Genomic DNA, 14,821 nt, shown 5'->3' on the forward strand with positions numbered 1-14,821 from the left:
ATCGGAATGTCAAAGACTAGAGGACAAAGAGAGGGGCAAAGTTTAAAGGAGATGTGCGGGGCAAGTATTTTTTTTAAACTCATAGTTGGAACACGCACCAGGTCAGAGGAAATTAGTTTAATTTGGTATCATATTTAGCAGGGACGTAGTGGGCCAAACGGCTTGTTCCTATACTGTACTGTTCTATCAACAATGCAGGTTGGTGTTCCAGTTATATATCTGTGCAGTGACAACATGTACAAAATAGCCACCAACATGCACTTTACAAGAAAGTCTAGAGTTACCATGTTACCTGAAATCACTCAAGAAACGCTGTAAGTCATGAGAATCGTTCAATTTTCCTTTACGCTGGTCAGCACGCTCCACCAGGTTAGTCCAGGCCTGATTCAGTTCTGTGCATTTTTCTTGGACATCCTCAACTGACTCAGGATGAGATTGAATCAATCGGTTTGCAGTTTCTCCCAGAGAATTCACCTGCATTCAACAATTAAAATTCGGTCAGGTAACAAATCCCACTGGAAAACACACAAAAATAAATTTTGGACCAGCATTTGATGCATTAGGCTAAATCTCTGTTCCAGTATGAATTAGGATATACCTAATTTCTATGTATTTAGTTCAATTCTGATTTTAGAAAAAATGACGTTGAATTTGTACTGCTGCTTTAGGGTGGAGATAATGATTTCTCTCTTTAAAATGCATCCTGGAGATTCAGTCAAATCAGACATTTACAAAAACAAGCCTGCTATTTACTATGGAAGTAACAGACCATTTTCAGAAAGAATTTAAACTAGGACATTTAATACAGACCAAAATTCCAAAATTCCAGCTCACTTTATCTCCCAGAGCAGCAAGGTCCCGTTCAAATCCCTCATGTTTGCGCTGCAGGGCCTGAACACTTGCAAGGTCATGTCCATAATTATCAGTGTTCAAAGCTTGATTTTTCTCTTCGATCCATTCCTTGGTTTCATCAGCATCTCTGCACAATATCAATACAAGTATTTTAAACCATTATTAATGATTTACTTGGACAGAAAAAACTATCAAGTCAATCTTACTCAATTATTTAATTATAAATACTTTTGCAATTAAATAAAGTTAATTCACCAAAACCCATTTATTTCCTGCATTTCATTTATTTTAATCTAACACAGCTACTCACCTGTGGAATCTCTGTACCTCGTGTGCACTTCCCAAGACCTGGCTGCGTTCCTCAGCCAGCTGTTGTAGGGACTTCCATTGTTCATTCAGTTCCTGACAATAATGGAAAGGTACAAATCAATAAAATCCACAGACATATCACTGTAAATGTAATCCTTTCAATTATTTTATCTGTTATATTTTAACAATGTAGTTCAAGTATCATCTAAATTGAGTTACTTGATTTATTAAAATTTAATTTCTGCTAGATAGAAACATAGAAAATAGGTGCAGAAGTAGGCCATTCGGCCCGTCGCGCCTGCACCGCCATTCAATATGATCATGGCTGATCATCCAACTCAGTATCCTGTACCTGCCTTCTCTCCATACCCCCTGATCCCTTTAGCCACAAGGGGCACATCTAACTCCCTCTTAAATATAGCCAATGAACTGGCCTCAACTACCTTCTGTGGCAGAGAATTCCACAGATTCACCACTCTCTGTGTGAAAAATGTTTTTCTCATCTCGGTCCTAAAAGACTTCCCCCTTATCCTTAAACTGTGACCCCTTGTTCTGGACTTCCCCAACATCGGGAACAATCTTCCTGCATCTAGCCTGTCCAACCCCTTAAGAATTTTGTAAGTTTCTATCAGATCCCCCCTCAATCTTCTAAATTCTAGCAAGTACAAGCCGAGTCTATCCAGTCTTTCTTCATATGAAAGTCCTGCTATCCCAGGAATCAGTCTGGTGAACCTTCTCTGTACTCCCTCCATGGCAAGAATTAGGAGACCAAAACTGTACGCAATACTCCAGGTGTGGTCTCACCAAGACCCTGTACAACTGCAGTAGAACCTCCCTGCTCTTACACTCAAATCTTCATCTTCTCCCTCTCTACCCTTGCAGTGCAGCTACTTCTCTATCATGTTGCAAAATACATATGCATGCACAGAAAAATCATAAATTGATGCAAAGGGTTAACTTATAATACCAGAACACTACCTCACTATTACTCATAGCAATTTTTGTCACTCTGTTTCAAGACTGGTTTATTAACAAGTACGGATGAAGAATGAGAACTGGGCCACATGTGACAATAACCAAACTGACAGTTCAACCGGGCACTTCAACAAATGAGCAAAATACAAAAGTCTTGAGAACCACGCAGAAGAGGCAGTGACAGAAAGCAGGAGCTCCATCAGTTCTTACCTTGATGGCATTAAAGTTAGTCACCGCTTGTATCATCAGTCGTGCAGACTAATTACAACGATGAGTCACAGCAGCGGAAAACCAAATCAGTCACGATCCATCAGTTAGTGAAGAGAAATGTTAAAATTAGAAATATCCCTATTTAGAACCACCATGGCATGCAAGAGACCAACATCAACAGCTATTCATTTAGAATTCATTTTCGATGGACTGCATGAGAAAGTGCAGAATGGGAAATGCAGGTTACACCCCGCACCATTAACCCGTCCATATCAACAATTAATAAAGTCTTCCCAGGCCAAAGTTACAATGAATTAAGAATCATAAACACCAGGTTAAAAAGGTACAGACAAGTATAATGATGAGATGAGAATAATGAAAGATGCGAGCTCTTCCACAAATAAAAGCGCTTCAAAGTTTTGGTTTTGCAAAACCAGTTAACAGTTTCTTAATTTTATCTTGGAAGCAAATAAAAATATTCCAGTTTGCTTAAGTTTACATTACTGCAAGCTGTGACTTGGTGTTTATTCATCAGGTGTTCCTTGACATCTTCCGGAAATTACACATTGGCAACCCTCTACAGAGTAATGGAAACAGGACATTGACCCAATTAATCTATGCCAACCAAGATGCCCCACAATGCTAGTCCCATTTGCCTTTGTTTGACCTATATCCTACTAAACCTTTCCTATCCAAGTAACTGTCCAAATGTTCTTTCAATGTTGTCATTGTACATGCCTCAATCATAAGTGTGGCCTCACCAATGTCTTGTACAACAGCAGCATAATATCCCAACTTCTATACCCAATGCTCTTATTGATTAAGGCCAGCATGCCAAAACCTTTCTGCACCACCTTGCCCACCTGTTACATCACTTTCAGGGAACTAGGTACTTGTACACCTATGCCTATAACACTTCTCAGGGCACTACCATTCATGCAAAAGTCATACGCTGGTTTAATTTCACGGAATGCAACATGTTGCATTTATCCGAATGGAAAGGCATCTGACATTTTACAGCCGACTAACCCAGTTAATCAAGATCCCATGGTAATTCTTGATAGACTTCTTCAGCGTCTCGGATACCACTTACTTTAGTGTCATCTGCAAACTTACTAACTATGCCTTGTACATTCTTATTCAAATTATTGATATAGATGACAAACAATAACAATAAAAACAACCTTCCACCATCACCCTCTGCTTTCAAATAACAGCCAGTTATGTAGCCATGATAATGAAAATTAGTGAGAACAAGGCTGAAGAAAATCCTGTCAAGCTGCAATCAGAAATGTTTAATTTGACACTACAAATTTATCCTAAATGATTGCCAGCAAGCTGCAGCTGATGTCAAAATGGAATTCATCAGTATTTCAAACTTTGCCATTCATACCAGTATAAATTAAGCAACAGGAAAAGCTACCAATATACAACTTTTAAAGACCAGTACAAAGAATAAAGTTATCCACTATTTTGTTTCCAGTTACTGTATAACAGTGGCCTTGGCCGAGGGCAGAGTTGAGAGAATTTTGAAAGCGACCAAATCAAAAGTGGTGTTATCAGGTAGAATTATACCTTTGGAAAATGAAAGAATTGCACAAATCAGGTAGCTTTTCAGGAAAATAGTGTAGGATCCTTGAAAAGAAAACTCATACCTTCCATGGCGATGCAGTTTTTGAATCAGATTCATCCTAGGGGGAAAAAAAATTACAAGCTTTTTAAGTGAGAAAATACAGATAATAAAATATAAGATACACGTGCATACAAATCAATGCAGCCAATATATCAATATGGCATGAATCACAAAACTGTATGCAGCTCATGCCCAATATGGATTTAAACAAGATAGGAATTACAACAGAGATTCCCTTTGACGTCAGTCAAATTCCTCCCAATACTATATGCAGTATTCACGGTATTGCATTTTTAAGATAAATACACAAGAAAAATAGTAACTTTCCTCTTTTTTTGTCTCCATGGTCTAAACGTATTAAATTTTGAAAAGAAAAATCACACCAGAGCAAATGTTCTCCCTTGTAAATGCACCTTAAATTGCACAGATGCCAAAGTAAAAGATAATAAAACCCAGCAGGAGATTGGAAATCTAAAATCTAGTCTGATTATAAATTGTGATTAAGACTTAAAAAGTGATTATTACAACTGCAAATTAACGCACAATTTTAATGTCTTAAATTGGAAAAAAAAAAGCAATGCCCAAAACAAGCAGTAGAGCAGTTCGCATTTATTTTTGAAAACCACAAACCTGCTTAGTGCTTTTGGCTTTTTCTATTTTGTTAAATTAGGACCAATTCCAATGAAGTTCCACATTTACCTCAAATTTTCAACCCAGCTTTCCATGTTCCTCCTCACCACATTGTGCAGACCACTACACCACTCCTAAACATCCCCAACTATATCCATGAACCCCAAGTCTTAATACTACCAGAACCCAAGGCTGCAGTACACTCTCTCCGACTGCCCAGCACCCATCCCAAATTCCCCTCTCCACTGCTGGCCAAATCTTGATCCCCATTCCCTTGCTCCACAAGCCATAGCATCGGTCTCCTCGCCTGCATTCCACTGAACCTAGTCTTGTCCCTATTTCTCTTCCACAATCTTTAACCATTTATTCACCCCCCATAACAATCCCCTGTGACAGTACAGGGCTTCAATTCTGTTCCAATCATGGACATAGACTTGACCACTCCATCTCCACAGGCTACCTCACCATTCCTTTATTCCAAAGCCAGCCTCAGACAATATCTGGTCTTTGCACATGCAACTGAAGTTTGCAGCAAGGGAACTATGAACCCCCCCCCCCAAAAAAAAGAGGGTAATTAATGACCCAAAGAACTTGCAACACACGAGAATTTCAATGCTCATGTCTCTTGTTTACATCAGTCTATAGACCAAAACTGTGCAGCTATCATTTACAGCCAAGATAACCACTGTTTACAGGATAACAATTGATATTTCCCCTTCATACCATTAACTCATTTAAATATTGGGATTCTTACCTTAACAACCACAGGAGCAGATGATAGAACAGATTGTTCCTGAAATAAGAAAAAGGAACAGAAAAGTCACAAATATGTAACTGGCTCAAGACTCCAAATCTCCATCCAATAGACCGATCTGAGGGTGATCAATATATTTAATTTAAGCCCCATGATTAAGATGGCTTAGCAGTGTTGAAGCTTCCTTCTCAATTGGAGTCCAGGGATTTTAGGAAAGACACAAATGGTAGCAAAACAGAAAACGTGAATTCCAATTAAAACAAAGTTTCGAACAGGAAACAAAGAATAATATTTCTTGCTATATTGCGCACCACTGATCATGGCAATTGGGAGGTACACTAAAATTGATTAAACCAGAGGAAGTGAAGGACCAAATTTGGAATTAGTAGGGAATACAGATCAATGCTAGGGCTGTTATTTATATAGCCAAAATGAATTCAAGACGAAAATTCAAGACTGATCACCAAGCTTGCCGATGACACCAACAAGAGGGTCAGCACAGAGCTGGTCAAATATAGAAAGTCTCGGAGTGTTTTGAAGCTCAAACTAATCACATACTTAAAATTAAAGATCTCAAGAAAACAGAGATTATATGGTATAACTGTATAAATGTAAATAATTTGGTGTACATATAGTGGCTGGTGTACATAAAGCTGCTAAATTTGTATAAGATAATTACAAGCAGTTGAATCAGGGGTGGGAATTAATAAGCTTTGGCTTCTTCCTGCTCCTTTTCGGACACATACGATTTCATTTAATTATAGATATTGTTTATGACACTTTATAAATATTCTTGTTTTGTTTTTTGTATGCTGTTTCACACTTGCTTTTTATTCTTTTATTCTGTTCCAAATAAATAATAAAATAAATAATTAATTGATTAATAAGGTGAAATTACAAAGTTCAGCTTGTCCTAAACATAAATAGATAAAATGGTAGTAGCACGTGGGCAGTAGATCAGCAAAAGCATTTCATAAATCTCCAAGGATCTTACAGTGAGAATGAAAGACTTTACAAGAAGAATGTATTATCTGTGGCTAACTAAGCGAGTTGGGGTTGACATCAAATTAAAAGCATACCCTTTTGTAAAGAGAAGTGGGAAATTTTCAGAAAAGATCGCTAAATTTACAGGAGAGAGAAAATAGAAGGAGAATAAACTAGCAAATAATAGTATATCAATGCAGTTGGTTCACCAGCTATTAAAAAAGGATGGTTGGTAAAATTAACATTGGGTCATTGGAGGACAATATTAGAGAATTAATAATGGAAAAGAGAAATGGCAGAAATTCCGATTTATTTTAGGCCTGTCTTTACAGCAGAAGACACAAATATTTCTAATAATAATAATAAATCAGTCTGAAGAAGTGTCCTGACCCAAAGCATCACCTATCCATGTTCTCGTGAGATACTGCCTGACCTGCTGAGTTATTCCAGCATTTTGTATCTATTTATCACTAGAAGAGGAGCACTGGGCAATCTATCACGTCCTCGGAACAGAATTAGGCCATTCAGCTCATCGAGTCTACATCACCTTTCAATCATGGCTGATCTATCTTTCCCTCTAAACCCTATTCTCCTGACTTCTCTCCATAACATTTGACACCCTTACTAATCAAGAACCTGTCAATATCCACTTTAAAAAGATTAAAGATGACAAGTTCCCTGAATCTGATCGGCTGCATCCTAGGGTCCTAAAGTGGCTGTTCCGGTTGCAAATGTACCAAATCTTTCCATTATAGAATCCCAGATAACTGGATAAAACACAAATGTAATTCCAATATTCAAGAATGAAACAAAACAGGAAATAGCAGGCAGTTAGTATAACATCTATAATTGGGTAAATATCCATTATCATGGAGGTTCACGGGACATTTAGAAAATCCTAAGACTTTCAAGTAGTAAACATTGAATGAGAAATCAGGTTTGATAAATCTGCTTGGGTTACTTGAGAATGTAACAAACAGAATGATGGAGGGGTATCAGTGGTATACCTGGATTTCCAGTAAGAGTTCTAGACAATGCCAAATAAAAGATTATTGCACAATAGAGCATGGAGTTGGAGCAATATACTGGCATGGACAAGGAAATGGCCAGAAAACAAATCAGGATGACAGGGTCATTTTCAGAGTTGTAGTCAGTAACTAGTGAGCTGCCGCCACAGGATTAGGGCTGAGGCCACAACTATAACAATCTATATTGATAATTTAAAGGGACAGAGTGAAGTTTAGCCACATTTGCTGATGACACAAGGATAGTTGAATTAGTAAATTACTAGGGATTAAAAGAGTCATTTAGGAACAAAAATAGATTAATTGAGTTGTGGAGGCAGACTCGCCAAATTCATTCTAGGTGGAGACCGACGACTATTGAACTTATGCAGAGAAATTAGTGATGTTAAGGCTAAAGTTGGATCAGCCATGATCAGATCGAAATTGAGCAGCAGGCTCAAGGCCCCACTCCTGTTCCTGTTCATGTTTTTATGTTCAACATGCTAAGTAACAAGACTCAAATGAACAAACAAGGCAAAATAAACCAAAAGGAACTGCTGTACAAAATAGCACAGAGTTATCAAGGAGCACTGCCTAGACATCCAAAACAAAACCCCCAATTTTAGCAAGTAATGTTGAGTTTGTGTATAATACAGGTGCACAACCTTTTATCCGAAGATCCAAATAACGAAAACCTCCGAATAGCGGACATTTTTTCGGTCCTTGAAGAAAGGTCCTTGAAAACGTTCACCGAGGGCGGCCCGCAGAGGTGACAGCGGAACCTCCGGTCGGTCCTCGAAGAAAGGGGAACTAAATCCCCATTCATAAAAGAGAAGGTGAGGGTATATTGCGCGGGAGGGTTAATAATTGACAATATGCTGCTGCCTGCCCGCTGAGTTAAAAAGTTCCCACGGTAGACTCACGATACACAGTGTATCGTGAGTCTTGCGTGGGAACTTTTTAACTCAGCGGGCAGGCAGCAGCAGATTGTCGCTCCCTTCAGTTTCACCCCACCTACACCCCTCTGCTTCCCGGCCATGTGTGTGACCCCTTCCCCCCCCCTCTCCAGCTCCCCGCCCATTGCACCGGCGCGGGGGCTTTGCACTGTCTTCACGTCGGCAATGCCAGCAGGTCAGTGCTAGTCACCGGAGACGTCAGGACCAACGGGACACCGACCCCCAGGCCCACTGCAAGCACGGAGATCCCAGAGACCCACAGCCAGCAGCAGCCCAGCCCCGTTCCAACTCCAGAGGAAAACTGCAAACTGGCCGGAGACGTCAGGACCACCAGAAGCCGCTCACCGATGGGCCGCTACGGCGACAAGTGGCAGTTCGCCCACAGCCCGAGCTGTGCCCCCTCATCGGGACACCGACCCCCAGGCCCACTGCAAGCACGGAGATCCCAGATCAGCAACTCCAGCCCAGCCCTGCTCCAGCTCCAGAGGAACACGCTCCCCGTATGGGCAGAAGCTGATGGTGTGCAAGGTACGTCTTGTTCTTGGGGTCGCGCAGCTCGGGCTGTGGGCGAACTGCCACTTGTCGCCGTAGCGGCCCATCGGGGAGCGGATTCCTCTGGAGTTGGAGGGGGAGGGGGGTATTGTGCTGTTTGATCGCCCCCTACTATCCCAGGGACAGGGAGACAGGACGTTCACCGAGGGCGGCCCGCAGAGGTGACAGCGGAACCTCCGGTCGGTCCTCGAAGAAAGGGGAACTAAATCCCCATTCATAAAAGAGAAGGTGAGGGTACATTGCGCGGGAGAGTAGGAATCCCAAGACAAAGTTGAGTGAGCGTTCACCGAGGGTGGCCCGCAGACGTGACAGCGGAACCTCCGGTCGGTCCTGGAAGAAAGGGGAACTAAAAAGCTGGGACCCCAGCTATTTACAATATATATTAATGATCTGGATGAGGGAATTGAAGGCAATATCTCCAAGTTTGTGGATGACACTAAGCTGGGGGGCAGTGTTAGCTGTGAGGAGGATGCTAGGAGACTGCAAGGTGACTTGGATAGGCTGGGTGAGTGGGCAAATGTTTGGCAGATGCAGTATAATGTGGATAAATGTGAGGTTATCCATTTTGGTGGCAAAAACAGGAAAGCAGACTATTATCTAAATGGTGGCCGACTAGGAAAAGGGGAGATGCAGCGAGACCTGGGTGTCATGGTACACCAGTCATTGAAAGTGGGCATGCAGGTGCAGCAGGCAGTGAAGAAAGCGAATGGTATGTTAGCTTTCATAGCAAAAGGATTTGAGTATAGGAGCAGGGAGGTTCTACTGCAGTTGTACAGGGTCTTGGTGAGACCACACCTGGAGTATTGCGTACAGTTTTGGTCTCCAAATCTGAGGAAGGACATTATTGCCATAGAGGGAGTGCAGAGAAGGTTCACCAGACTGATTCCTGGGATGTCAGGACTGTCTTATGAAGAAAGACTGGATAGACTTGGTTTATACTCTCTAGAATTTAGAAGATTGAGAGGGGATCTTATAGAAACTTACAAAATTCTTAAGGGGTTGGACAGGCTAGATGCAGGAAGATTGCTCCCGATGTTGGGGAAGTCCAGGACAAGGGGTCACAGCTTAAGGATAAGGGGGAAATCCTTTAAAACCGAGATGAGAAGAACTTTTTTCACACAGAGAGTGGTGAATCTCTGGAACTCTCTGCCACAGAGGGTAGTCGAGGCCAGTTCATTGGCTATATTTAAGAGGGAGTTAGATGTGGCCCTTGTGGCTAAGGGGATCAGAGGGTATGGCGAGAAGGCAGGTACGGGATACTGAGTTGGATGATCAGCCATGATCATATTGAATGGCGGTGCAGGCTCGAAGGGCCGAATGGCCTACTCCTGCACCTAATTTCTATGTTTCTATGTTTCTATAAAAGAGAAGTGGAGGGTATATTGCCCGGGAGGGTATATCGCCTACCTGGAAGAAACCGGACATTTTTTCCAGGATGTCGTCTGCACACCAAAGCTCACCAAAGCTCACGTTTGGCGCTAAACATGGCATGCCAAAGCTCACGTTTGGCGCCAAACGCACGTCGCCTCTGCTGCACATGGATATAAGAGTGTGAAAATGTCGCCTTAGGCCGCCTAAGGGCATGTAGCCCCGCTAGGGTGACATGAGTGCGAGAGGTGATTCAATGCTGCGGTCACATTTACAAATTCAGGAATTCATTCAACACACTGCATTTCATACAGACATTTATTCTGCAAGAAAAAACTACATTGAAGACTCAAACTCGCGACCGAGGAACTGCCGGGATCAAGGCGCAAACTCGCGACCTTGCGGATATGAGCCGAGCACTCTACCACTGAGCCAGCCATTAAAATCTACGCTAAAAAATTTCCATTCCGAAGGCCAACAAATTCCGAATTACGAAAAGTGTCTGGTCCCAAGGCTTTCGGATAAAAGGTTGTGCACCTGTACTGATCTGGCTTGGCATTGAATTATTACTGAGATGATGTGGATGAATGTTACGTTACCTGAGCTACTTGTATTTCTTCAACCATCAGACCCTCTGACTCCAAATCATTTGCCACCTTGTTAATATCTTGCAAGCGAGATTCATTGGCTTTCAAATCCTTAAAAATAAATCAGCTAAATGAACAATTTAATCGATTTGAACATTTTTATGCACTATGAACACATTAATATTGCCACAAGCGCTGGATGGTGAAAAAATATTTAAAATAAAACCCAAGATTTCAAAATGTAAATTTGTTTACAGTAAAACAAATACAATTTGACACAAACCCTTAACTATTAATGTTATTAAGTAATCAAATATGCAAGAACTATGGTATTCACATCTGGGTTACGAGTTGAAGGTTTCACTTTCTCCCCCACCCATCAGAATAATTTAGAAATAGTGCTTACTTTCTGGAAGTCATCAAATTTCTTCTGCAGTACTTCCACTTGTTCTAGATCAGTCCCCACCTCTTCACTGGTCAATGCTGTCTCCTTTTCGTTTATCCACTGCTGCAGTTCATTGGCCTCACGGAAAAGCATGAACTTTTTGCAGCTCTTTTCCAGCATATCCTTGCGCTTCGTGCCCAGTTCCAGAATCGACTGGTATCTGTAGAAAGGATGAAAAGCAAAAAGTACTCAACAGTAATCTCTACCAATTAAAAGGAAGGCTATGACAACACAAACTACAACTATCACAATATAGAATTGTCCATATCATTAGACAAATCAGAAAAAAACAAATACAAAATGTCTGATGATTAAAAGAATAAAAACCTGATGACTGATTAACAATTGCATTTATTGATATAAATTGAAGCAACATTGCACTTAGGATACGAGCGATAATGTATACTTAGAGAACCAATTTCAGCTTTCTATTAAGAAAGGATACAAAGTGCTGGAGTAATTCAGGTCAGGCAGCATCTCTGGAGAACATGGATCGATGGCATTTCAGGTCAAAGCCCCTCTTCAAAACCGATCCGACCCGAAATATCACTAAATTGATCTGAGGAGTACTTCCAAATTTTGGAATACATTTGGCCTCATTTCACATTGCCCATTCACTTTACCTCACACTATTACTTCAGATGCATCCTCCAATCCTGAGCGTATACTTAAATCATTTGTTTTGAAAATGCCAAAAGTCTTCTTTATCAAAAAATCAAAAGGTTCAACTAAGTAGATATTTTTGGAATCGTAATTGAGGTGGTCTAAGGGGACTGTCCCACTTTCACAACCTCTGCCGTTTGCCCTTGACTCATACTCGCAGCATGGTCATCACGAGGTCGTAGGTCGTAGCAGGCTGTGATGCTAGCTGTAGGTACTCGTGGCATCTAGTAGGTCAGGGCGTTTTTCTAGCCCGATGAAAAATGTCCGCGAGTAAAAAAGGTTGTGAATTAGGTCGTGAAAGTGGGACAAGCCCTTAAGGATTTCAGCAATAAATCGGTCTTAAATGAGTTGGGGGCACTGTAGCGCAGCTGCTAGAGCCGCTGCCTCATGGTGCCAGAGTCCCAGGTGGACTTTGCACGTTCTCCATGTGACCATTTGGGCTTCATCCAGGTGCTCCGGTTCTTGGTTTCTTGGTCCTCCAAAATATTCCAAATGGAATTTCTCTCACATCCCAAGGACGTGCGGGGTTGTAGGTTAATTGGCCTCTATATATTGTCCCTAGCGTGTAGGGTGTAGATAAGAAAATGGGATAACATCGAACTAGCGTGAATGGGTGATGGTCAACGAGGATTCATTGTGCCGAAGCGCCTGTTTCCATACTGCATCTCCAGACTAAATTAAAATCCTCCAAGCTGCCTGTATTACATTAAATCAGAATTTCACAACACAGAGTAAGCTATTTGACACAGTGAATCTACCACCTCCAATTAAAACAATTCCACCAGTCCCACTCCTCCTCTTTCCATTATTTATTCTCCCTCAATTATCTATCCAGTTATTTATCCAATTCTTTCTGAACGCATGAATGGATTCAGCATCAATAGTTTCCACCACCATTACTGACTGCAAATTTCCTTTAACAATGAAAAAACATTTTGCAGTTCACAAGTATCAGTTAAACTTGTAGAAACAGGGCCTTAAACTTATTTGAGTGAAATACGTGGACAGTGGATTTATCCCCTCGTGCTGAAAAATTATTTTTCACTTCTCTTAAACATTGCATTTTTGGATTTATATTTGATAACTGGCGAGAACCAAACTCAAAATGATTTTGAAATGACAAGAAAGTAGCATGGTCACTGGATGCATTCAGACGTGATTTTATATGTACACAATTGTCAGGATTCAAATTAATTTGTTATTTTTCATTGGGATCCCAGTACAAAAATAAATCCTTGTTCAAATAGTTTAGTTAATGCATTTACCTAGAATAAAATTCAGGGATTTAGGTAGATGAACTAAAATTCTCCATCCCAAATTATCAACACACATTGTTTGCTCAATAGTTTTGTTAAGAATTTATCAAATTTGGTTTTCATTTCCAGACAGCGTATCATATTAGCTTTTACTCACCAAGATATGTAAACATTTACCTCATCTCACTAAGCCGACTGTCAAAAACTTCAAAATAACCAGCAATTTTGTGGTTATTTTGCAACCCCCCCCCCCTCCGCACAATGAAGATAACAAACCATTCAATCACTTTAATTTATATTGTTAATTCAAGTAACCTAACCAGAAGGATGTGCTATCTACAGCATTGGCTGGAAATAAACATATGAACAATTTAAAAAGCCATGCATCTAAAATAATGAATAATTCATCCAGTGTCCATAAGGTGGTAGATTCACTGTCAAATAGCTTACTCTTTGATGAATTTCACACTCTCATCAGTTGACAAGGAGAACAAACTTAACTCATTCACTATAGCTTGAGCTGTAATGTGGTGAGTACATAGGTATCCCATTTCAAAGCAATTCCATCTTTAAGCTAGCAAGATATTAAAAAAAGATTCATCCAGTGTCCATAAACACTAGTAAAAATGCAGTCCAATAGTGAATGGAAATGCACAGATCACATCTAGTGAGGATCAGCCAAGCCTACTCACAATTCCTCCACCTGCTTCATACGGAGCACAACGCTGCCAACCTCCTTAGCTAGCAGAGCCCTGGACAGACAAAGGGAGCAGAGTACAGCATGCATCATTAGTGGATTAATGAATTAAAAGCAGCTGTTGAAGAAAGGAAAATTAGTAGTACATGGTAAGGATCAGTAAGGATCAAGGAAAGACTCTGGGTCAATAGGTGCAGCAGACAGCAATAGATGATGACTGAGGTTTGATGAGCCACAAGCAACTGAACTGGTTGGTAAAAACAGTTCTCCTTCAGGAATCTGTAAAGAAACCATTAAAGACTCGTGCAAATTGCGTCGAGGATTAATAATTTACCTCACTCCAAACTGCTAAATTATTACCAGTTGCCAGACACTGTCAAATTAACCAACTATGTTTAGCCTGCATACCTGGGAAAGCCATAAATATATTGTGCAGAAGTGAAAGTTAGAAATCAATGCAATCAGAATATGTGCACAGAAATCAGAACCTTTACAGCACAAGATGAGACATCAGCCCTTTGTCCATGAACCAGATTTCTGTATAGGCCTACACTTGTCAAATATACATATTTATTGAATATTAATCCATCCTTTCACTCTTATTATTATTGTAATTTATCGAAGTCGGGAAGAAAAGGAAAAGATTGAAGGAAAAAGAAAAATGTTTTAATCAATCCAGCACCAAATGGGACCATTTAGCTCAACTTTTTTTTTAAAGAGCCATCCCTTTACATAGAACGCAGGAACAGGCATCTTGGCCCACAATGTATGTGCTGATGATATCAAATTAAACTCCTCTTCCTGCATGTGATTCACATCACTCCATATCCAAGTGCTGATCTAAACGCCTTTTAAATGCCATTATCATATATGCCTCCACTGCCAGGCATATGTTCCAGGCACGCATTATGCAAAGAACTTGCACTGATTATCTCCTTTGAATATT

At 40.6% G+C, this 14,821-nt stretch overlaps 1 protein-coding gene across 9 annotated transcripts in view; it reads right to left on the reverse strand.

Moving 5' to 3' along the window:
* sptan1 (spectrin alpha, non-erythrocytic 1) overlaps positions 1–14,821 on the reverse strand; it is a 77,464-nt gene that overhangs the window by 32,253 nt on the left and 30,390 nt on the right. For 5 of the 9 annotated variants that reach the window (XM_033049060.1, XM_033049059.1, XM_033049058.1 and 2 more), the window contains 9 exons: positions 13,871–13,930; positions 11,221–11,419; positions 10,827–10,925; positions 5,364–5,402; positions 4,002–4,037; positions 2,347–2,394; positions 1,163–1,254; positions 835–979; positions 293–474 (listed from right to left, as the gene is read on the reverse strand). In XM_033049060.1, the coding sequence (XP_032904951.1) occupies positions 293–474; positions 835–979; positions 1,163–1,254; positions 2,347–2,394; positions 4,002–4,037; positions 5,364–5,402; positions 10,827–10,925; positions 11,221–11,419; positions 13,871–13,930 (900 nt within the window). The remainder of the gene's footprint in view (positions 1–292; positions 475–834; positions 980–1,162; positions 1,255–2,346; positions 2,395–4,001; positions 4,038–5,363; positions 5,403–10,826; positions 10,926–11,220; positions 11,420–13,870; positions 13,931–14,821) is intronic. The other 4 variants (XM_033049062.1, XM_033049066.1, XM_033049065.1 and 1 more) reach the window with 2 other exon arrangements.

The sequence above is a fragment of the Amblyraja radiata genome, chromosome 32 (assembly GCF_010909765.2).
Source record: "Amblyraja radiata isolate CabotCenter1 chromosome 32, sAmbRad1.1.pri, whole genome shotgun sequence".
Classification (NCBI taxonomy): domain Eukaryota; kingdom Metazoa; phylum Chordata; class Chondrichthyes; order Rajiformes; family Rajidae; genus Amblyraja; species Amblyraja radiata.